Consider the following 25231-nt stretch of genomic DNA (forward strand, 5'->3'; position numbering starts at 1 on the left):
CACCAACAGTGCAAGAGGGTTCCCCTTTCTCCACATCCTTGCCAACATTTGTTGTTTCCTGTCTTGTTAATTTTAGCCATTCTCACTGGTGTGAGGTGGTATCTTATTGTAGTTTTGATTTGTATTTCCCTGATGGCAAGTGATGCGGAGAATTTTCTCATGTGCTTGTTGGCCACGTGTACACACTCTTTGGATTTTGCATAACAGAAAAGTCTCGTAGGGCCTTTCCCGGAACAAAGAGATATGCACCCTGCCCTAAAGTCCATGTCAAATGAAGTGTCAAGGCTGAAGACTTCTGCCAGAAGCCTCCATCAACTGATGCGGGACAACAGCCCCATACACAGGAACAGGAGCTTTGGTTTCCATTCTAAGTGGAAGGATAATCAGAAGCAACCACACGAGCCCTCCCAGCATCAGAGGTCAGCCTCTTGCTGACTGGCCGCTGTTGTCTACACAATGCATTGCAACTATAGTAATAATCATAGCAAACATTTACAGTTGTCCACCATGTGCCAGGCCCTGTGCTGGGGGCTCAATGCCAAGAGTCTTACTTTATCCTCATGACGATCTGAAGAGCAGAGCCTTGGTTCCCATTTAATGGATAAGGAAACTGAGGTCAAGATGGATTTTTTTTTAAAGATTTATTTATTCATTCAGAGAGAGTGAGAGAGAGGCAGAGACACAGGCAGAGGGAGAAGCAGGCTCCATGCAGGAAGCCCGATGTGGGACTCGATCCCGGGTCTCCAGGATCACTCCCCGGGCTGCAGGCGGTGCTAAACCGCTGTGCCACCGGGGCTGCCCCTCAAGATGAATTAAGAGAGGTTCTCAAGCAAACGACTGAAGAGCAGCTCTCCTTGACATCTGCCAATCTCAAGCCCGGGCTCTAGCCTTCACTCTGCACTGCCTCCCCAGCTCCATGAACTGGTGAATTTGGAGGGGTGGGAGTGGGGCTTTGCTCCAATTAATATGTCCACATAGAGTCTCAAATTGGTATGTATTTATATTTAGGTGAAGGGCCAAGTGATTTCTACAACAATGCTAAAGAGACACTCCTGTCGGACCCCTGAGAAAGGGCAATGGATAGAAAAGGACCTGGCCTTGCCACACTCAGGGAAGTGGGGACCTCCTCAGCCCGCAGCATCACGGTGGTTCTGGGGAGCCCCGAGAGAGCAACGAAGTCACAGGTGAGTCTGCCAGGGGCATCAAGGCAGCTGTACTTCAACATCGCCCTTTCCCGATTTGGGGCCTTTCTGCCAAAGCCAGAAGGCAAATTGCATGTTTTTGTGGTTCTATTTATTAACAGAGTCCCTGTTTATTTAGACCAGACACGTGGCGAGGGCGTTATATTGAGACCAACAACCCAGAGCCTGGAATTCCTACTCCACTTGCTACTGGGGGTCTTTTATCCCAGTCCCCTTTGATCCGGCAACATGTGAGGGGCAGGGAAGAGGCAGGCAACCCTGTCTAGCAAGGCGAGGGAGACAGCACACCTGCCCTCCAGATGCGGTGAGCTCTTAGAAAAGGTAACAACGTATGTAACACATTTCCCCCAAAATTACAATTCTCAGAGAGAGGGGGTTAGGGAAATAAATTTCAGGAGAAGAGTGGCAGATGGGATAGATGGATTCAATTAAGACAGAGAACATCAAACAATTCCAGGGATGCCTCATTCTAATGGAATGTCATTCTCTCCTCGTCGCCTCCAGGGAGCTCCCAACAACCGTCTAGGTAGGAAGTAGGGTGCACACACAGTGCCTCGACCCCAGCGGGAGCTTAATATCCTCAAATGAGAGAGCTAATATTACCTCTTCTCTTTTCAATAATGAGGTAAAACAGCACATGAATCAGACTAAGTGAATGCAGGCTGCGTATTAGATGCACATCTCTCCAGAACCAGGTGTGATTCAGATTAAGGAGGTATTTTCCATCTCTGTGGACCTGATTTCTTTATTTGGTCTACGAAGAGGTCTCCTTTTTAATTAAACCAACCACTGTTATTTTTCTAAGAAAGATAATAAAACAATAAAAATATTTACACCCTTTTTATCTTCCCAAAAGTTAATCATGAAGGGAAGAAGGTGTTATACCTTTGCTAGGCAGTTTTATCACATAGACGTTATATTAATATGCTTTAAGTGACTGTTTGGCAGGTCTGTTTATACCTATTAAGAATGTATAAGATTCTTGTTGCCACTAGCAATCTTTGTAACTCTTTACTACCAAAAGGAATTCAAGTCTGCAATAAATCTGCCATATGTATAGTTGATATGTAAGTCTAGACATGTATATAATACTATATATGCACCACGCTGACCTCAGTTTTCATCAAAAGTCAAGTGTAAAAGTCTAGTAGCGTGATGAGCAATGCTTCCTGCCTTCTCTGGCTCCCAGTGGTATAATTTAATTGACAGCCATGTTCTCCAGTTACTAAGTCACAGGTGGGTTAGAGTTTCCCAAAGTTGGTGTTATTATCTCTAGAGTCGGTGGAATCACTGCAAAGCCGAGGGTGGAAACCGCAATTATACTCCAGAAGTCTAACTGCAGTAATGTATACGCGTTCTGGTTATCAGTTAAACAGGCAATGAATGGCTCCAACATCTGTCTGTTTTGTAGAGATGCTAACCCGCTTTTTGGTTCCAGCCCATACTTTACTATGTTACAAACTCAAATGCTCCCAGCTAGAAGGGAATAATATTTAGGCTGTCCTGCCAGCTTCAGGATGCTGTGTAGAAATAATCTCTACTTGAGAGATTTGGCTCGGAGAGTAAACTAATGTTAAAATACTGGACTGTTGCCTTGTTTCTCTGAGACTGAGATGCCCTGACTCCTCTGGATGATAAGCTACCTTTGGTTTCTTGGATGATGGAAAATGGTTCCTGAGAGAGGAGAATTTTCTGGCAGGTCCTAACCTTTGGGCTTGAGTCCCTTGATCACTTTACTCTCTACACACCTCAAGGAGGGCAGGGTTGTAAGGACACCAATGTGATAGCGTTGCTATCAGTAAAGACTTGTTCCCAACAGTTACATCATGACCTTGTCCTTGATGAATTCTTTCTATAAAGTAGCGATTGAGTTTAAATAGCAAAAATTTGAATGCCCAGGGATAAAGGTAAATTACAAAACTCGGCATGTAGGAGATACTGGAGTAAACCGCTCCCACCGAGCTGGCAAGGATGATTCACAGCTCACAGGAAGTTCAAAAGAGGAACAAGGAACATTGCTCAGACAATGTTGTTTTGTTATCTGATCACTTTATACACAAACCATTCTGTATCAGTTATGTATTCTCATGTAACAAATTATCCCAGAATTTAACAATCTAAAACAGCAAACACCAACAGTTTACTAAATCATAGTTTACAGGGGGAAGGGGGAAGGGAATCCAGGCATGACTTAACTGGGTGTCTCTGCCCCAAGGTCTCTCACATACGTGGGCCAGGGCTGTGGTCTCATCTCAAAGCTCGACTAGAGAAAAGGATGTTTCCAAACTCAGTCACGTGGCTATCGACCGCACCTCATGGGCTGTTGGACCAAGGGCCTCAGTTCCTCTCTGTTGGCCAGAGGCCTCCCTAGTCCCCTGCTACCTGTGCCTCTCCATAGGGCAGCTCACAAGACCAGTCTTCACCTTACCATGATACATCTTCCCCAATCTCTAAGGTGCAGAGCAAATCCTATCTTCTCTGTGACACATTTTCGGGTCATTCCAAACTAGATTTTAGTTCCCCATATAGGTAGGCACAACTCTGAGAGACCATACTATTCACTGCCCTGGCCAGTCACTGTGTACTTGTTTTTCCAAGGAGTTGATAAGTTTCACACCTTCCTTCTTCCATAGAGACCACCAGACTGCTTCTCCACACTGGGCTAAGTCTCGTTTGTCTTCCTCTGTTGACGGCACTAGTCGGTGACAGGCAACATTGGTTGAAAGGACGGATGGATGGATGGATGGATGGATGGATGGATGGATATTTGGAAGGAAATGTCAAGCACATTGTCTAGCATATCATAAGAAATCAAAAAGTAATAAATATCTGTTAATGGCACCAACTCTTAAAATGAGAATTCTCCACTTGCTGGCATGTTAGCCACTTAGTGGTCCCTATGGAGGAACCCTTCCAAAGACAGCAGAGGCAAATCAAACTTGTCTGGGTCTGACAAAACACAAGCCTATCCACACAAACATCACAACTGAAGCGCAGTCCATAGCTCCTCCTTCATTGCCCATCCTAACCCTGGCTTTGAGGCACAGGATGCCAAGTGCAGAGGCATTAGATAGATGGCAGAGCCAGGACAGTCCAGAGCAACTTCAAATCAGTGTTCTTCGGCCACTGGGCAGAAACAAAAGTGGTAAGAATGAAAAGGGTACTGGGGAAAATAAAAAAGACATTGATGGTGAGGGAGTGCCCATATAGTTTAGGTAATTCCTAGTAAACGAAAGGATTCAGAGAGAGAAAGAGAACGAGATACCAGAACTTTTAAGGCCTTTCTTGCCTACCCCTAGGGAGAGGAGGAGAAATGTCAATTAATGCACCAAACACCCAAAATTCAGAGGACATCTAACGCTTCCTTTCTCGCCTGGAGTGCTCCCGGGAGTCAGATTCCCGGCCTGAGGTTGCAGGCGCAGGTCGCTGATGGGGCCACCCTAGAATCACGGCAGGGAGCGCTGGAAACTGCTCCAGGGCTGGGCCCAGCAGGCAGCCTGCTCCGAGCGCTGAGGGTGCCCTCCCGCCACCGTGATCCTGGAGCAGGGCTGCGCCCTGGTTCCCGCAGAACCCGAGACAGCACCGCGCGCCGCGCGTCCGGGGACACCGCGACCCTGAGTTTTGGGCTTTGCAATGTCCCGCCTCCTGAGATGGCCCCAGACTCGCCTGCTTTTTTTTCTTTTAAGCACCACTTCCATCCACCCATTGGTCTCAGCTCCCAAAGGCATCCGCGGACCCCCCCCCCCACGGTCCCCAGGTCCACCGTGACAGGAAAGAAAGGGTGAAGGCAGTGGGAGGAGAGCTGGGAGGACAGGTCACCACCAGGGTCGCCTCCTGGCTTGGGATGCTCTTGGGGCTAACCTGCCCGGCTCCACTCCACCCCCCACACGCCCCGGGCTGCAGGAGCGGGGGAGGGGGATGCTCGGAGGGGGAAAGCCCGTCCGGCTCCCCCCCACCCGTGCACCCAGCGGACCGCGGCGGCGGGGGTCTCCGCGGGGGCACCTCACCGTGGACCACAGGGAGCCGGCGCGGGAAGGGCGCTGCAGGGGCGGCGCGCGGAAACTTTCCGTCGTCTGGAGGCCGCTCGGCGGGGTCGTGCCTCTCCCCGGCCGGCCCCCGCCCCGCTCGGTCTGCGCGCCCCGGCCCCTCCGGCCCGGGCTCCGGCCTCCGGGCGCACGAGAAGGCGGTGCCGGCGGTGACCGGGCGCAGCATCCCCGCGCCCGCGCGCACCGCCGCCGCCGGGGCCTGGCGCGCCGCCCCGCCCCGCCCCGCCCCGCCCCGCCCCGCCCCGCCCCGGCGGCCCCGCCCCGCCCCGGCGGCCCCGCCCCGCCCCGGCGGCCCCGCCCCTCCCCGGCGGCCCCGCCCCTCCCCGGCGGCCCCGCCCCGCCCCGGCGGCCCCGCCCCTCCCCCGGCGCGCGGTCCCTCCCCCTCCCCTCCCCTCCCCTCCCCCCGGGGGCGGCCCCTCCCCTCCCTCCCCTCCCCCGGCAGCCCTTCCCCTCCCCCGGCAGCCCCTCCCCTCCTCCGGAGGCGGCCCCTCCCCTCCCCTCCCCTCCCTCCCCTCCCCTCCCCTCCCTCTCCCTGCCCTCCCCTCCCCTCCCCTCCCCGGCGGGCGGGCGGGCGGCGAGCTGCAGGCGCCTCTCTGCTGCCCCCCGCGGCCGCGCCCCCAGCGCCTGCTCGGGCTCGGGCTCGGGCTCGGGCTCGGGCTCGGGCTCGGGCTCGGGCTCGGGCTCGGGCTCGGGCTCCGGCTCCGGCTCCGGCTCCGGCTCGGGCTCCGGCTCGGGCTCGGGCTCGGGCTCCTCCTCCCCCTCCCGCTCCTCCCTGCCGCCCTCCCCTCCTCCTCCCTCCCGCCCTCCCCCTTTCAGAGCACTCAATGTCGGAACGTTCCGAAGATGACGTCGGAGCGTTCTCGAATCCCGTGTCTCTCGGCTGCTGCTGCCGAAGGAACAGGGAAAAAGCAACAAGAAGGAAGAGCAATGGCGACACTGGATCGCAAAGTGCCCAGTCCGGAGGCGTTTCTGGGCAAACCCTGGTCCTCCTGGATCGACGCCGCCAAATTGCACTGCTCCGACAGTAAGAACCCCACCGCCTCCTCCTCCTTTTATTATCCTGTAACCTTTCCGTTCACCTAGGGCCACTGGGAAAAAGTGTGTGAGAGAGAGAGTGGCCCCCGGTGTCGTCCATGCTGCTCCCTCTCTCCCTAAATAAATACACCCCGAGACAGACCATCAGTGCACAGGGAGGCCCTGCTGCCAGGCTGGCTGTCTGTCTGTCTGTCCGTGCCGGGCTCCCCGTGGCAGCCCGCGGGGTGGGCTTTCACAGCCCCACGGTGGATCTGGTTAAAAGGCTACTCTGTTGCTGCTTGCATAGTTTTTTTGGTACCTATCTGGGCCAGGTAGATGGCAATCCGGACTTGGGAGAAAATGTTGCATTGTCAATTTTTGAGAGATTTTCATGTACAGTATTTCTATCGATCTGTTTGCAAATAAACACTCTCCCTCCCTCCCCCCCCCCCACCCTCCTTGACTTTGGCTTTTCCCCCCCTTTTTGATCTTTTTTTTTTTTTTTTTCTCCTCATTTTCTTTTCTCCTTTTCTTTTTCATCTGCAGATGTAGATTTAGAAGAGGCTGGAAAAGAGGGTGGAAAAAGCAGGGAGGTTATGAGGCTTAATAAAGAAGGTAAGTGGAGCTACTGGCATTTTAGTGTTAGCATGTGTGGCAGAGTCTTCACAGGATTTCGACTATAATGTGAATTGTTCTGCTGGGTACAGAGTGACTAAGCCTTGTCAAAAATCGAGCACGCCCAGGTGACTACTGCCTCATGTTAACTTCTTTCAAAGTATAAATACAACTGGGGGGGAAGGGGGGAGACTGTGGAAGGCAGAAGTTTACAGCACTTAAGTGGAGTCCACCTTTGGACCTCCTGATGCCTATCTGCCATTTACCTTTGGAGCATCACTGCCAAATGGTGGTGGTGGAGGGGGGGAGGTGGCTTGAAATCTTTGAAATGAGGAGCAGAGCTCCCTTCACCTGCATCCCAGCCTTCCTTGTGGGTAAATACACAACAGTTTAATGAGCCCCACATGGTCAGTCATTCTGGCAGCTACTTCTCCACTCTCCCCCCAAAACCATTGTACATGGCAGACCTTTGCAGCAAGTCACATTCGGCCCACTTTCTGTTTGGCCACAGATTGTTGTATGGCGGGCAGGGCCAGGGGCATCTGTGTGTGGGGGGCCCCCAGCCGGTCGCACGTCTCTGTGTCCCCAGCATGGAAATAATATAGTACCTGAAATGGGACACAGTGAGCAGATAGGTCATCCCAGACGGAGGCAGGGGAGGGAAGCCACAGCCTGCTGGAACTGGGCATCAAACACACATGGTCGTCATAAATAAATCATATCCTGTTCGCGTTTGCAGGCCTGCCATATGTAACTCTGGTCTATGGGCTTCACATGGAGGAACTCCAGAGGCCACTTTCTGCTGAACAAACGGATGGGTTCATGTGAATTGGGATTTACTAACTAGTGTCTTGTAAACATGGTTGGCTGAAATTGAGGTGGGAGGAAGGCGTGAGGGGGGCAGAAGAGGTTGGTGGGAAGTGTTGGAGGAGTTCAGCCATAACTAGGCCGTGGGAGTATGGCTCATCCTAAACGAATGGGGGGAAGGCCATTTGGACTCCAAAGGATGGTCTCTCTCGTAAACCAGGATATCACCCTGTAAGGCAGTTAAAACCGACTTGGAAAGACGGAACTCATTTTGTGGATCACCACCTAAGACAGTCGGTTTTCTGTGCCCAGGGATTTCCTGACCATCATTCAGCGAGAGGAAAATTTGTGCTTTAGAAAAAATAGCATGGAGGTTAAAATACATGCATATTCAAGGACAGATCTCTAGCATAGTGTTCCTGCTAATTAATCACTTTGGGAATGAAACCTTATTCTAGAGATGTTTGCCTCTAAATATCTTAGTGTGATCCTGCCATGTGCCTTTAGGATGCACAAGGGAACGATGTCGAGTGGACTTCTTACAAGTGGCAGCTTATTGGCGCTAAATTGTCCACGTGTGTCGGCAACGGAAAGCATCACTGGAAATTGTTTTTCTTTACAAACTCTTGAGATCTTTAAGAGCTTGTGGAACTCTGTTGTTGTCAGGCTACAGGCAATGGAAAGGTTTCCACAACAGAGGATGAGGTTGTGAAAACCTTTAAATAAGTTGAGTAGAGGTCATGGTATGGTACCGGTTGGCACCTCTCAGGCCTGGGCGACAAGTTCTGACTATACTGCACAAAACTCATGTTCGGCACCCTCCTCCCTGCTTCCGTCTCAAAAGACTCCTGTTCTCAGATTCTCTTTGCCTCATGAGAAATAGATTCTTTTAAGGAAAAATGAAAAAGCTCTCCTTTCCTCAGAAGTCACAAGTGGTACATCCTGCTTATTATAGCCTTTGTCCTGTAAAGGTACAAAGATTTAGCTCCTAATTATATGCGTTTGCATTAAGGACACCCACTGTTCGGTGTAACATGCAATTGCCGAGTTCACCAAATAGCCATGTATGGGCTGAAATCTCTTTGTTCATGGGCCTGATGGAGCAAGCTTGGGTTAGCAATCCCCGAAGGTCTTCCTGGTAGGTGCATGCAGTTTTCTTCATAGGTAGAGGAAGGATACAGTAGTAAATATCTATTCTCCCCACACCCACCTCCCCGTCCATGGTGAGGAATCTAGGGTCCTGCTGGGACTCTGTGTCGGTATGTTTGGTTGTCAGGGTGTCCAGAAACACTGGTTGCATTAGTCTCGCTGTGGGTCTTCTTGTCGGAGTCCCCTTGTGAGTGGCCTCAAGATGGATATGTGTTTGTGGATGGGTCTCCAGGACACAAAGTGACCCAGGTGTGATTGTGTTTCTCCACATGTGTGGGATGCATAGAAGGGCCATGTTGCTGTTGGCAGTAAGCAGGTCTTGCAAAGAAGTTTGGGCTTTAATGGCAGTGAATGAGTTAGGAATTCCAAGTGGGAAATGAAGGAACGCAATCCACATTTTAATATGTTTTAAGTCGTAAAAGAAATATTTACCGTTATAACCATTTTAGAGAATACATAATTCAGTGGTGCTAGGTACATTTCCAATGCTGTACAGCTGTCATCACTATACATTTCCTGAGCTGTAGGAACGCTGTAGCTGTTATACAATAACGCCCCTAGCCCCTCCCCCAGCCCTGGAAACCTCTGGTCTACTGTCTCTGTGATGCCTATTTTAGATCCTCTCTCTCTCTCTTCCCCTCTCTCTCCCTCTCTCTCTCTCAAATGCAGTATTTGTCCCTTTGTGTCTGGCCTATGTCACTTAGCATAGCAGCTTTATCGTTCATCCACGTTGTAGCAGATGTCAGAATTTTTTCCCTTTTTAGGGCTAAATAATATTCCATGGTGTGTATGGACCGAGTTTTATTTATCCAGCCATCTGTTGATGGGCATTTGGCTTGTTTCCACCTTTTGGCTGTAGTGAATAACGCTGCTGTGACCGTTGTTGTGATAGGATGTTTTATAGATGCAACTCAGGGAGGAAGGTTAGGCTGGAAATGCCAAAGGAGATATTTTGGCTTCTGCCTCTCTCTGGCCACAGCCTCCAAAGACACAGAAAGGTGTTTAGAATAGCCCGACTTTGGAATGTGCTCCCTTCTTCATTCCTCATTCTTTTCACCTTCGGTGGCTTCAGTCTTCCACCTATATCAATATGAAACATTAACCGAATGCTTCAGAATTTCTTCAGGTAATTCTTCGCATTCGTGTTATTTCCTCCAAAGTTAGCGAAAATCACAGGCAAGAGGAATTTGACAAACAGCCGTGAACCTTGCCAGGTCATCTCCTGGGTTCAGAAGGCGTCTTGAACTCCATGCTTGGATGGGGTGGTGTGGGGTTACGCCAAGGGCAGCCTAGAGCATGAAGGGAGCAGGAGAGAGGGCTCCAGGGCAGCTTCCCCTGTATGACCTTGGGAACTTCGGTTCCCTTCTCTGGGCCTCTTCTCTCACGTGTAAAGTAAGGGAGTGGGTTTACACATCCCCTAGGGTCCCTTTGAAGCTACCAAACCTGACTTTGTCTACTGAATGTACCCCTATTTGAGATCCAGCCGTACAGAAAACCATAATACATACACAAAACACACAGGCTGTTTTTAAAGAAACAACAACAAAATGAGGCCCTCACATTAAAAATGTCTTAAACTACTACAAACCGGGCTATTTCCTCATTTTATAACCTCTTGGTGGCAAACTTCACTGCATCTCCCGCATAAGCAAATCATTTGTGAAGAATGTGGGGCCTTTAGGACTGGGAGCACTGAGTTCAAAACCCAGGTGCATGTGTTCCCCCCAAAGTGGAGAGTAAGTGGACCTCAGTCAGCCTGGACCAGTGAGGCACTGAGATTCCGTAAGAAGGAGGTCCTGGAAACCTTATTAGTCTCATCTAAGATGTGAAATTCATCTATGATAGAAAATTCTAAGGAAGGCCATTCATCTAGCTAACCTTTTAAAATAATTTTCTCTCTCTAGCTTCGTAGATTTATCTGAAGCCTTTTTTCCAGCTAATTGGGAAAAAGCTCTGTGATTTAGAAGGATGGTCTTCTTTTCTCATTGCTTCACCTGAACTTTTTTTAAGGATGTCAATTCATAAATCGGGAGCAGGGTGCATATGGCTCATAAGTGCCGAGATCTATATAAAATAGAGATGGTAACAGGGTTATAAGGATTGAATGAGATAGTACAAAAGGTTCCAGCGTACAGTAAGCACTTAATGTTTGCCTTTATTCATTTTTTAACTGTTACTATGATTATCATCATTTCTTAATGAAACTAGTTCTAGAAAACTTTATTATTAAAGTTAACTAGGCTTTTCAACTTCCCAATGACGAATGAGAGATACTGTATCAGTAATTTCATTTTTAGAGTAAACCATGTTATAATTTTATGAAGCTAATGATTTTTTAAAAACCGATTTCTAGGACGTCCATGTGTTTGGTAGAGTTCAGTTAACATGTAGTCATTGATAACTTTTATCAGGAGCTAGAAAAAAGTACTTAGGCAGTTTGGGGCCTATGGCTAAGAAGGGTTTACAGAGTTCTCTCTGGGGACTGATGAGATGTAAACAATAATTTTAAAAATGATCGATCGGTAACTTGTTTTATCTGGTCACCGAGACAAGAAAGTGCTCAGGAGATCCTTGTTTGGGTCTTTTGGAAGCCTACACTGGTTACTTTGGGCTTTTGTCTGTGTTTTAATGTTCCCAGATGTTTTGACTTGATGGAGGTGAACTTGTGGAATGCTTCCAAGTTGGAAATTGTTCTGGGGCCAGTAAGATCTTGCCACGACTATAAGAGTTTGCGACTCTCCCCTGAGATGCTGGCGGAGTTGGGCTGGAATATAGGAAGAAGCCAGGAACATGGGAACATGTTCAGCTCAGGTTCAGGAGCCTTGCAATTGTGCCTGGATGGGAGAATACTGGGGGCAAAGATGATAGCTGACCTGGAAGAGTGAAGTGTTCTTAGAAGCCAAGCCAGGGAAGCCAGCGACAAGTGGTAGAGATTTATGGGAATCTGCAGGCAGGCTTCCCTTTGTCATTATACAGACAACTCCGTATCTATGCTAATAGGAGATGGGAAGACACCAAGTCCACAGATTACACAGATAAACTTCATTTTTTGCCATTAATTTCAACTTCCTTGTCCATTTTGCCTACAGCCTCCTCTTTTGCTAACAAGCAGCAGCATTTGTTCGCTTTGGCGTTTCATTATTATCTCTCTTGTCTCGCCCAGAGTTTGAGATGAAAGGACAGGGGAGATGGAGTGGCCTCCAGGTGGTAGGGAGGCAAGCTGGAAAGGAAGAGAAAGACTTGGAGAGTGAATAAGCTTTGTCGTTGCCTCCAACTGACGGGGTGGGGGCTGGGGGTGGTGCCGCCAGGACCAAGACCCTGAAACTGAGAGAGCAAGCATTTTCAAAGCCATCTAGTTTGGAAAACATAAAGCTTCTAAAATGAGTATTTGTTCATACATACAAGCATTTCCATGTGCCCGGGTCTTCATGTGGAGAAAATGTGGCTCTGGCTCCTTCCAAAACAGGAAGTTCGGGTGGGCACAATTCGAAACGCTGTATGTGAATTTGGCTTCTAAGCACAGTTCACTGTGCTGGGTTCTCATCATATGTCATTCTAAAGAATTATTTAAAAAAAAAAAGATTTTATTTATTTATTTGAGAGAGTGAGAGCATGAGCAGCGGGGAGGGGCAGAGGGAGAGGGAGAAGCAGACTCCCCGCTGAGCAGGAAGCCCAGTGTAGGACTCGATCCCAGGACCCCAGGATCATGACCTGAGCCGAAGGCAGACACTTAACTGACTGAGCCACCCAGGGGCCCCAAGAACAATTTTTTTTAATCTCTAGAAGATCTCTAGTAGACTTTTATACACATACAGCCATTTAAATGCTTCTTATTTTCTTTAATAATGTTCACAGGTGGGAAGCCCAGGTGGCTCAGTGATTTAGCGCCGCCTTCAGCCACGACCTGATCCTGGAGACTCGGGATCGAGTCCCATGTTGGGCTCCCTGCGTGGAGCCTGCTTCTCCCTCTGCCTGTGTCTCTGCCTCTCTCTCTGTGTCTCTCATGAATAATAAATAAACTCTTAAAAAAAATAATGTTCACAGGTTATGAAATCCAAAAGGGTATATGATGTAAAGGAAGTCTCCCTTGTCCGTCCCCTCATGCCCTGTTGCTTCCAGTAGATTCATACACAGTTTTTTCTTCTCACTTCCCCCACCTGGATGATAATAGCATCCTGTAGGTACTGTGTAGTGTCTCGCCGTGACTGCTTATCTTACGGAGTGGTCCATATCAGCTCCTAAGGAGCCACCACATTTGCTTGTTTGGTGCCTGCATCGTGGAATGGTAATGTAAGCCTCTGAGTGTCTTGCCTAGTATTTAATACCCCCTCCTGCTTCCCTGGCCCCCGTCATGCATTTGAGACTGCATGAGCTCTCACAGTGTGTGAGCACGGGGCCAGGCCTAGGGAGACAGCCATGAAAAAGCACAGCCTCTGCCTCATGGCACTTCTATCCTAGCAGCAAAGGTGGACATTTAAGAAGTAATGGTGACTTTTGGTGATTGCTCTGAAAGGGAAAATTAAGGGTGCCGTCGAAAGCCATGTTGGAGAGACATAACTTGTGTTATGGGCTCAGGAAAGGCCTTCCTGAGGAAATTTTATGTACGCCAAAACCTAGAGGACAAATGGAAGTTTCCATGTGCAGAGCTGGCCAGGATGGAGTTAAAGGAAACAACATGTGTGAAGGCCCAAAGTGTGAAAGAATATAGAATGTTCTAGAATGGCACTACTTCTTTGTGGTGAGGGACTGTCCTGTGCATTGCAGACTATTTAGCAGCATTCCTGCCTCTACCAGTAGAGTCCAGTGGCTCCTCTCCCAAAAACGTCTCTAGACATTGCCAAAGTTCCACTGGGGGTGGGGCACAATCACCCTGAGGGAGAATCGCTGGTGAAAGGGGAGGCTGGAGACTAAGATGTTCACAGAAATATTCTCCTACTGTTTGTCTACGTCTGGGGCCTACATGGCAGTGAGTCAACCACAGTGAATACTCAGCAGGTGTATATGGAGCTGGGACTGGCCCCGGCACTGAGCTGCATTTAGGAGGACCTAAAGAAAGAGGACTCCCTCCCTCAAGAAGCTCCCCTCCAAAGATTTCCAAGATGACTCCTCCAAACCTCCAGCTCCATTCTGTCATAAATGGTGCCAGTAGTGAGATTCAGGTCCTAATTCTGGGTGGCCCAGCCCTCCCTCCCCGTGGGTAGGGGAAGACCCCAAGGCGCCAATTCTGATAATGATGGCATTTACTGTACGGTGGCCCCTGATGTCAAAAGCACCATGGTGAAGCATTCAGGATTTTAGTTTATATTTAAAGTCAAGCTGGAAATACAACCGGCTTCCTGTGCAGTTTGATTACCCAGGGGATTTGTCTGAAATGGGGATGCACATGATGGAGAGCCACGCAGCTGGTTTCAGGATTTCCATGTTAAAGATTAGGAGATAGGATGGGCAGAGGAGGTCTGATTGCTGAGGACTTCTGACCTGTATCCCCAAGTGGTCTGTGGCATTCTTTAGGACCATAAGGCCATGTTCACTGCAGCCGGTGGTTCTCGGGCTGGCTGCCTCTGCTTTCCAAAGTGATTTAGAAAAATGAGGTAGATGAGATTTCTGCATGGTTTTCTGCGTACGTTGTGTTTCTATCCTTTGGGCTAACCTTTCTTTCATGACGCTTGATTTCATTCATGACATCCTTCAGAAGTAGACATAAAGTGGTAGTGGCAGATACAGTGAGACCCTGTCTCAAATCCCTTTTACCCACGGACCCCACAGGCTGAGCTAGCCTGGTGCTTACATCTGCAAGCGAGGATCCTTTAGTGCAATAGGAATGATGTCGCCAGTATGGTGGCATGTGTCCTTCCTGATTCCACTCCTCCTCATAAGAACAACTAACAACTATTTGTGAACAAGACACTACTGGGAGGTTCTGAGAACATGAAGGTGAGGCTGAAGGGCCCCCTGTACCACAGAGAGCAAGACTGACTGCAGTGGAGGGTAAGAGGAGCACTGCTCACTGACCGCATTGGCCCTCCCCCAGGCTAGCACAGCACCACACCGAGAGGTTGCCTTGAGCCAAGGCACCTCTAGGGAGAAGAGAAGTGAAGAGGGTGGCAGGGGACCATGCAGCTCTTGGGAGTCCTCTCTCCCGTCTCACCCCACAGGGGGAATCTGTGAGGTGCATTAGGGGGAATGCTAATTCCCCCACACTGGGAACCCAGTTGTGACTAATAATCCAACATAGCCATAATGGAGGGGGAGACGGCTAACCGCTGGGTTGGCCTTTGTCCAATTGTGGAAACCAAATGTCCAGGACTGCGTTCCACGTTTCTTGCTCCTAAAACTCTTGGTGCAACGTTGTGTCGGTGATGCGCTCCAGCTAATGCTGCTTGGCTGGCTTTCTCTCATTCTCTCCTGTGGCAGAATTAGGATTGGCCACGTCAGCCAAACGGACCTGGCTTGGGACCCTGAGGCACTTGAACTAATGAGGAGAGGCTGGGAAATCCCTTCCTGCAAGTGGGCTGAGGCTGAGGACCCTTACCGTAGAGGGGCTAACCTTGGCTCGCCCCAGTTGCCTCTACGTGAAGCTGGAGTCCCACCATGAGGAAAGCTTTTGTTTTTATGTAGATGCTTTATCCCTGTACCTGTGGTTTCATGACACAGTCCCACTGCCAACTTTAAAGGATCAGGTGCTTAAATAAAAAAGGAAGCCAAATAAGTACTCATTAGAGCAGGACAGAGTGGTACCAGGTCACCAGAGTGGGGAAGATAAAAATGACTCCGTGGTGGGTTCTTTGAGCATGGAAGTACTTAGCAGGGTATCTGTTGGATGGAGCAAAATGTGATTCTCTGGCTGGAGCTGGGGAGCTGCCCTGCCCCAGTGCACCAGTCATGGATGCCTGGGTCATGGATCCCTGGGCTGGGCGTGGGGAGGCAGGCCCCCCGCAAACTGAAGCCGCTAACCAGGGTATAAAGGTAATTGAGACACATGCCTAGTTTGGTCCTATCAGATCAAGGAGGAATCTGGCTCTTTTTAAGAGTATATTGGGCACAAACAGGCTGATACTGTATATTCCACTTATGTGAGATTCGTAGAGTAGTCTAAATTCATAGAGATAGTAGAACCGTGGTTGCCAGGGGCTGGGGGGAGGGCAGAGAAAGGGAGAGTTAGTGTTTAATGGGCGCAGAGCTCCAGTTGGGAGAGATGAATAAGTTCTAGAGATGGATGGTGGTGACAGTTACGAGGCCGTGTGAATATACTTAATGCCACTGAACTGTACACTTAAAAATGGTTAAAGTGGCAAATTTTATGTTATGTATATTTTAGCACTGAAGTGCACTGGCATTGCAGACTGGGAAGTTCTGCGGAGCGTTACTTAAATCTTGCCTGTGCTCCTTATTACTAGCTGTGGAGTAAGATACTTCTCTGAACCTCTGATTTTCTCTTTTTCAGAATAGTAATATGCTCTCGGGGTTGTTGTGAAAATAAATGAGATACTACCTGGCATACAGCAGGTACTCAATAATGTAAGCTCTCGTTACGAAGTTGTTGCTTTTACCAGGCATTTGGATCCTCGTCTTTGCCTTGGCAGAGCTGCCCCTTCCAGGGGTGAGGCAAAAAGGACTGCTCCATGAACGTGCCTAGGGTTTGCTAGGCATCTTTTGGTTTGTCCCTGGCTCTTTGAGGATGCTGGGAATAAGATCAAAGGGAGTTGGACTGATATCCCTGTGCTACTAGTTTTCTGAGTGAACCAGTTTCAGTTTTTCAAAGTATGGTCATTCTAGGGACCCTGCATCACAATCCCTAGGTCCTTAGCCTCCCAGGCTGTGGTCCTACTGACTCAGAAGGACTGGGAGTAGAGCTCAGGAATGTGCATTTTAAACAGGCTCTCCAGGTGGCTCTGCTGTTCACCAGAATTTCTGAACCACTGTTTATTGGCTTTGAGAAGCGGCTTTCCACTCTGCCCACCTTGAGAATCCCTTGCGAGGCTCTTTAAAGACAAAAACATGGGACCACTCCTAGAGATTCTGACTCCATAAGTCTGGTTTAAGAGGTTCTAGGGAGCTGCTTATGTGTCTTTAAAAACGACAATCCTAGCTGCCATTTACTGGGCATTGACTGGATGCCAGGCACAGAGCTAAGTGTGCATTTTTTCATTTCATCCTTATGATCACACTATGAGGCAATTCCTATTATCCACCCCATTTTAAAGACTAGAAACTGGGGCTCAGAGAGGTTAAGTGATTTACCCAAGGTGATACGGCTGGGAAGTAGTAGAGCTGGGATTTGAACCCAGAGACAGGCTGATTCCAGATTCGAGCACTGGGTCACAGGTTTGCCTGGGTGAGGACTAAGGTGAGGCAGGCAGGACCCCCAGGACACACATTTCAGGAGGCACCTCCCTAGCCTCACCCTGGGACCAGCCCCACAATGGAGAGCGTGTCCTTTAAGCAAACTGGTTCCAGTTTCCTTTCCCCTCATGTGGGTACGCCTGCAGAGAGGGCCCCACGGTTCCCCACCCCAGTGAAACGCTGTCCCCCCTCCCCCAAAGGCCCAGCTCCCCGGCCTCTGTGGTCGGAGTCCTGGCCCCAGGGAAATCTCAGGAGCTGACTCAAACTGTGCCTTTTTGGGAGAAGGTGATAGCAAAGATGGTTGCCAAGCAACTCCAGGGGCATCTCTCTACAGTGATGATTTCTCTCTTTCTCCCCCCCCCCCCCCTTTTGAACATCTTCTAGGCCGCTCTGTAGTTACTCTGTTGTTAGTGTTTCCATGAAGGGTGCACTGCTTTGGATGATGGAAGGAAGATGGCTTTTCAGTACCCACCACCTCCGAGGTGTCCTTTTGATGGGTGATGTGCCTGCTAAGTGGGTGTGAAAGACCTCTGCCTTCCTCAGCCACACTCACACCCTTGTTGTCACTGGCTCTGAGGGGACTGGAGCAGCTGAGAAAGGCATGAGGCCAGGGTCAGGGCGACATGGTCACATTTGGTTCTGTGGCTTTGGACTACACCTACTCTTCATTACCCTGGGCACTTAGCCTTTTGCCCACGATGACCTGGCTGGTCCCGGTGGAGCTGGTGTTTCTCTTTGCCTGTCTCTGTCTCTGTCTCTCTCACTTGCTCTCCGTGGTTTCACAGATCAGAAGAGCTCTTGACATCAGAAGAGCTGTCCCCTCTCCTGCTCAGTCACCTCATCAGCGTGGGGTTTCAGGTGACCTTTGACAGGCCCCAGGCCCCTTGGTCTGCTGGTGGGTGATTCTGTCCCTCTCAGCAGGGGCCAAGAACGTGTGGGATGGAGCACCTTCCACACGTGACAGGGTCTGCCCCAGACTGGCTGGAAGAAAGAGAAACACCAGAAAGTGAAACTGGTCCCATTTGGGTGAGGTTGACTCTATTTGCCTCCATCCACCAACGACAGCCCTGTTAGCCCCGTCCCCAGACTCCCGGCCTCTTCTGTTCCCTCGTGCTGCATCCTTGCCCTTGACCATCGTGGCCTTCCTCACCATCCTTTGAGAAGCAGGGCAAGGCTGAAAGAGAACGTGGGAATTCAGATGAGTCCTGCCACTGTCAGAGGCTCGGGCCAAACACTTAACAGCAGGAGACAATTGAGAATAAAGATACGTTCAGTTTTATGCAAACCCAGTAAGTAGATCCAACCTTAAACAGATTAGGAAGCTATTTGCTTTCCGAATGGAATTACTGGAGATTTCATTGCACAGTAGACTGCCCTAGAGCATTTTGGGAATTATGCTTTATTTGCCAAAGTTTTGGTGGCACCCACCTCTACACCTCTTCACTCAGCACCTCGTGTCCTGTCTGCGTCTCCCTCCAGAGTCTGCTCTGTGTCAGGCGAACCCGGCTCCCCGCTCACCCCTGCAGATGTCCCCTGTGTGGTGACTCTGGTAGGCCTGCCTCCAGGCCCGGCCTCCTCTCCCCAGAGGGCTCCCCTCACAGCCCCCACGGTTGTCCTTCAGCACCCCGAGACTCCCCAGGCAGGCGCAGAGCCTCTGCTGTATCTCCCCTTCTCCACTGTCCTTAGAACCTCCCGTTCCTCCTACCCTCCCGCTCTTGTCCTACGAGTGAGTCTCTGCCCCTCTCCATTTCTCTCGGCTCTCCCTGCCCCCACCCCAGGCAGGCCTGCCTCATAGCCTACCTAGATCTTTTTTTGTTTGTTTTTTGTTTTTTGTATAATAGCTGCTTAATTGGTGTCCCTGACTCCGTCTTCCTGCATACCACTTCAAAATTAATCTCCTAAAAAGTCACGTTCTATCAGGTTGTTCCTCAAGTGAAAACCCTCCATCACTCCCCCAGTGACCACAGCTAATAGAGCATTCTGGGTCCTTCCCCACCTCGCCCCTCCCAATGCCACAGGTGACTTGTCCCTCACAGCCTCCAACAAGCCGTGCTCCTTCCCAGCCCCCATCTCTGCCTCGGTCCTTTGCTTCTAGAGCCTTCCCCTCTAGTGACTGCTTCTCATGCTGCAGGGCCCAGGCCATGTTCTCTCTCCGAGAAGCCTCCCCGAGCCTCTCAGGCTGCAAAGCCCAGACCTCTGCTGGCTGTTCCCACCATGTACTTTGACCTTAGTCTTACACTTATGTCCATTCCATAGTCGACCAGACCACTCCATTGTTGACCTGATGAGGGAGGAGGGGCCATACATTCCCTTTTTCCTTCCTCAGATATTTCAAGCAACAGAGTCCTCCATTTCTGCGACACATCAAGTTTGCTGGTTGTTTTTTTTTTTTTTTTTAAGATTTTATTTATTTATTCATGAGAGACACAGTGAGAGGCAGAAGCACAGGCAGGGGGAGAAGCAGGCTCTCTGAGGGGAGCCCGATGCGGGACTTGATCCTGGGACCCTGGGAGCATGACCTGAGCCGAAGGCAGACGCTCATCCACTGAGCCACCCAGGCACCCTGCATACAGTTTGTTTTTCAGGTACTGGTCTTGATGTACCTGTATTTTAATTTCTTCTCTTCCTTTCCTGTTTTTAAAACTGCAATTACATACAAATAGCAAAGAACTTAACCACCTTAATCATTTGTAAGGGTCCAGTTCAGTCGTGTTAAGTACATTCATGTTGTGCAACCAGCCCTCCAGAACTCCTATCATCTTATAAAACTGAAACTCTGTATCCTTTAAACAATTCCACACTTATGTTTTCATTTTTAAAAGTAGTCTGGGGATGACTTACAAGTTTCTTTGATTTATCGCCTGATATTTTAAAGTTGTTGAGATTCTAAGAATTGGCAGGACTCCTAAAGTTTCTGTTCAGGTGGATATTTGGAGCAAGAATGTAAAAAGGCCCAGCTCAGCTTAGGGATTCCCCATGGGTCCCTCCTTCAGTGGTGAAAATTCAGTAGAAAAGTGCTATAATTTGGGCCCAAAGTCGCAGATAACCTCTGTGCAGCTTGAAGTTTCTCAGTTTAGGTTTGATGTAACCCCAATCCTGGACTCTTCTTTCTTTTTTTGTGCTCCCATCTTTTATTAATATTAAAATTTTCACACATACAAAAAAACCAAAATAATAGTACTATGGTCCTTCATATAAACACCACTTAGAGTTAAACACTAGTGCACATTTTATCATGCTTTCTTATAGAGATCTATATTTCTATGCCTTTTGAAAATAAGTTGTACATACCATGGCACTTCACCTCAAAATATTTATCATTTTGACACATCTTGATTGTGTAACCTTGGGCTACTACTAACTTAAGTTCTCAGAGCCTCATCTTATTATAAATATGTATGTGTGTTTTTGCTGAGCCATTTGGAAATATGTCGCAGACAGCATGACACTTCACCTGTAAATACCGCAGCAAACATCCCATCAAAATAAAGGCATTCTCCTGCATGATCATAATACTGGTATCACATTTAGAAAACTCATGGTAATCTCCTAATAGCACCTAATATCCAGTTCATATTCATATTTCTCCTGTTATTGTCCCAGAAACCTTTATAGCTACTTTTTTCTCAGCTGTTTTTTTTTTTTAATGTATACAGCCAGATTCTATCAAGGTTCATGTATTACATTTGGTTTTAATCAGTTGTAATCTAGAATGGTGCCCCCCATATGTGTGTGTATTGGTATGTGTGTTTATGTGTGTATTTTTGTGTATACATCTATAAAACATTGCCATTTAAAATGCTTCACATTCTGTTAGTTCACTGCTCATGGTGTCATTTATCTTGTTTTCTATGCCTTGTTTTTCCCTCATAGCAGAAGTTAGAGCTAAAGCCTCAAATTTAGCCTCTACATTTTGGCAAGAATACATCCCAGGTGATTCTGAGCACTTCATTAGGCATCTCCCGATGTCAGGGCACCCCATAATCAGGTATTGGTCACTTGGTGAGGGGGTGTCCACCTCTCTCCATTGCAATGCTGTTTGCCTTCTGCAATTGGCATGTCATTCTGTGGGTGTGCTTTGGCACCAAGTGAATGCCCAGTTCCCTGATAAGAAATTTCATGGAACTGGCTTGGCATCCGTTGATAATCCTTGCCTGGATCACTTCTTTGGGAGTTGTAGAACGGTCGTATTCAAATTCTGTCATTTTATCTACATTTATTGGCTGATATTTTTCTATAAAGAAGACCTGTTTCTCATCAGCGGGGGTTACATTTTAAATTCTGCCTAAAAAAATAAATAAACAAATAAATAAAAATAAATTCTGCCTAAAAAGGCAAAGCAAAAAAAAAAAAAAAAGGCAAAGTAATGTTTTTCCCTCTAATTACCAATTTTCAGAGTAAGGAGTTAAACACCCATGATTCAAGCAAAGAAGGAACCAGGGCAAGGACTGGGCACAGTAGCATTTCAGTAGGATGCATGCGTAGCGCGGAGACCCATAATCAATAGGAAATTCTAGATAGACTGAGCTTTGCAGTGCAAACCTCAGAAGTAAAGTGTGACCACATCTTGGTTGACAGAGCATGAGTTTACAAACGTTGAGTAACATGATCCCACACACTTGTGACCCTCTTTTTTAATTTGGAGAAGGAAGGAGATGATTACAGCTAAAATAATCTTTCTCCTACCTTTCAGCTGAAGCCCAGTGTTTAACCTGGGCCTGGCAAACAGCTGAAATTAAATGGTAAAGGATGAGTTATGAGGTTATGGAGCTACAGAAATGCATCCTGGATCATGGATTCACTAGGGAGTGACCAAATGCCCAGGCGCTGGGTAGGACTCTGTGCAGGATATAAAGGTACAAAAACCTTGGTCCCTGCCTTCCAGGAACTCTGGAACTTGGCCATGCAGTGGGCCGGAAACATTGACCACCTAGAGAGTGAAATGTGGCCTGAGTTACCCGGGCACTCAGGGAAGGAAGATTCCAGTCAGCTGTCTGCATGACCTTTGGCCTGCAGGGGCTGTTTGGTTTGTGGTTCTATCAGGAGCACAGTGAAGGGCGTATAGTAGGAGCCTGTTAATATTTGAAGGATAGATGGATGAATGAATGACTGAGTGCTCCATCAGGGATAGGATTTGGACACCGGGGCACTCTACAGGGACGGAACAGCACAAGGAAAGCCCTGGTCAGGGCTGTGAGTTCCCCTAGAAAGTCACTTTTAGGAAAAGGAGTTATGGAGAGCCTTAGGCCTGCCATTAATACTGAGGAGAAACTGCTCATCATTTATTTCAGTTGTACACTTACTCCATATCCAACACAGTTCAGGTTTTTATGATGTAGAATTTTCAGGAAACATACTCATTTTTGGCTTGGTCATGTCTGTGTCTTTTGCTTTTTGCATTCAGTGTGTTGGGGGAGGGGTTGTTCTCTCTCTTACACAAACACACACACACACACACACACACACACCCTTTTAGGTCCTGCTGCCCAGTTAATCTGTAAATTCTTTTCCATCACAATCGCAAGTGCTGTGCTAGTAAATGTTTCACAACTTGCTCTCTGAATAAATGTGCACGTACACCTATGTTTATTATACATGTTACTGATGGGAGGCTGTTTCGTGTACAATTTACAAATAATAAAATATTTGATGCTCTTTATTACGAATTTCATATAGTCAGTTGATTCTCACAGAATGCTTTTGTTGATTTTTGCTAAACCCTTGGATCTCCAGCCAACCTGAGATCAAACCTGACAAACAAGTGTGTAGCTCTGACATAAGTGTTGGGTTGGTATTCTCATGTAAGTCAGCGGGTAAGATGAAAGTGAAAGAACAAAGACATATGTTGGAACTTCACTCGATTGTTGGTGATGAGTGACTTCCTTGCTGAATTGGATAATAGTTTTCAAGTACTGAGAGAATATGTCCTCATTTTTTTGTGCTATTCACAATACAGCTATAGACATGTATACTTTTGAATCATTTTCTCCATCACTTATATTTAGATGACCAAAAAAAAAAAAAAAAGGAATCCAGCCCTGATTTGTAGCATTTGATCATTTCCGTGGTGTAAATTCCCACCACCATATTTTAGGCTATTGTGCAGTCACTGAACTCAAGAGTTGGGAAGAGGTATGTATCCAAACAACAGTGATACAAGGCTTCCACCACGGATACAATAGATGTAAATAACTTTTAAGAGCAGCAGTTAGCAACCTATGGCCTATCATTGAAATCTAGCCTGCCACCTGTTTTTGTAAATAAAGTTTTATTGGAATGCAGCCACACTCATTCATTTACATCTTGCCCTGGTCCCTTTGGCCCTTTAATGACAGAGTGGAGTGACTGAGAGGGACACTGAAAACCTAAAACCTTTACTCCCTGGCCCTTTCTAGAAAAGAGTAGTCAACCTATGCTGAAAGCATAAATAATAGTAAAAGCAAGATAAAAAGGAACTGATAAATTTCGATATTTTTCTTAAAATCTATAACACATTTAATTGTAAGCTTATATAATTTTTAATAATTCAATAACTGGCTCACCAGATTCCTGAAAATTGAACAATGAGCTCTTGCACACGTCCAGGCTGGATCCAGCTCACCATTGCAAAGCTTTGAGGGCTTCTGCTTTTAGTGCCAGAAAATGAAACTGTCACTAGTAGGGAAGAAGCAGCTGACAATACCAGATTGGAGGGGGAGCCACAGCAAGAGGATTTGAACTACTTGAAATTGTGGTCTCATTGTCCATAGAAATCAGAAGACAGCATTTTTGAGGTTAGTTTTCATATAATTTTTCCCCCTTTTAGGATCTGGGATTGTTTTGGGTTTTCAAATGAGTTTTCTCTTCAGAGCAGATTTAGAAACTCGGTGCAGCATGCGTTCCTTTACGAAATTTTGTGAGCATCTGTCTCGAACCCGTGTAGCCCCTGACAGCCGCCCCACAGCTTCCAGAACTCCCACAGATGTTCTGTGTCCTGAGAAGGGCCAACTTCCTGTTGCCGGCCCTGTGAGCCAGAGGAGAGGTGGGTCCCACCAGTTGAGCGGCGCTGGGTTTTCCTTGCTGCCATTTCCTGCCGGTTGCCTCTGAATGGATTACAGATGGTCAGAGAAAGCCTTCTTGGCACAGCGAGAGGACCAGTCTCCAGTGCTTTGTGGGGAAGGATTTATAACAGGATGGCAGTTTATGCCTACCCAGAACAGGCCTGGCGGCCGAGGCCTGCCTGAAAAAACCAGCTGCCTGCAGGGCTGGGGTCTGTGGGTGGAGGAGATGGGCACCTTGATGTGGCACCTTTCATCCGGTGGGGTCTCAACCTGCCACGTGTCCAAAGGTAGTTGGCAGGTTGAGATCTCCTGTGGAGGTGTGTGCACCTGGGAATTCGGAATTGGGGGCAACGTTCTGGTTGTGTCAAGCTCATTGGGGAAGTAGAATAAATCCTCCTGTCTTTTCAAAGTGAGGTAAACTCAGGCGTGTTTCCTTTTCTTTTTTTTTTTTAAACCACAATAAAAGCAGATTTAATTGTTAAACTTTAAAAAAATAAACATAATATTTACTATTTTAACCATTTCAAGGTGTTCAGTTCGGTGCACTAGGTACACGCACAGTGCTGTGCAGCCGTTACCACTAGCCATCTCCAGAAGTTTTCCGTTATCCCAAACAGGAACTCTGTACCCGTTAAACAATAACTTCCCATGCTTACCTCCCCTCAGCCCTGGTAACCTCTACTGTCTCTATGAATTTACCTAATCTAAGTACCTAGATAAGTGGAATCCTACAGTATTTGTCCTTTTGTGACTGGCGTATTTCACATAACCGAATGTCCTCAAAGGTCATCCCTATTGTGACATAGATCGGGATTTCTTTCCTTTCCAGGAATGGATAAGATTTCATTGTGTGCATCTACCACATTCTGTTTGTGCATTTCTCCACTGACGGACCCTTGGGCTTTCCACCTCTTGTGGCCACTGTGAGTTGTGCTGCTCTGGACGTGGGTGTTAGATGGAGCCAGATGGAGGAATCAGTTTGTCTGGGATGATTCCTCGGCCCTTCCAGTGTAAC

At 47.9% G+C, this 25231-nt stretch overlaps 1 protein-coding gene across 8 annotated transcripts in view; it reads left to right on the forward strand.

The window, feature by feature from the left end:
* The first annotated feature begins 5812 nt into the window (after positions 1 to 5812).
* ATXN7L1 (ataxin 7 like 1) overlaps positions 5813 to 25231 on the forward strand; it is a 245268-nt gene continuing 225849 nt past the window's right edge. For 5 of the 8 annotated variants that reach the window (XR_005982684.1, XM_041722182.1, XM_041722183.1 and 2 more), the window contains exons 1-2: positions 5813 to 6272; positions 6809 to 6877. Coding sequence is in view for 6 of the 8 variants with exons in the window: in XM_041722182.1 (XP_041578116.1) it covers positions 6092 to 6272; positions 6809 to 6877 (250 nt within the window). In the remaining 2 variants the exon portion in view is untranslated. Of the gene's footprint in view, positions 6273 to 6808; positions 6878 to 25231 lie in introns of those variants that run through there. The other 3 variants (XM_041722192.1, XM_041722185.1, XM_041722186.1) reach the window with 3 other exon arrangements.

This window comes from Vulpes lagopus, chromosome 11 (assembly GCF_018345385.1).
Source record: "Vulpes lagopus strain Blue_001 chromosome 11, ASM1834538v1, whole genome shotgun sequence".
NCBI classification, from domain to species: Eukaryota; Metazoa; Chordata; class Mammalia; order Carnivora; family Canidae; genus Vulpes; species Vulpes lagopus.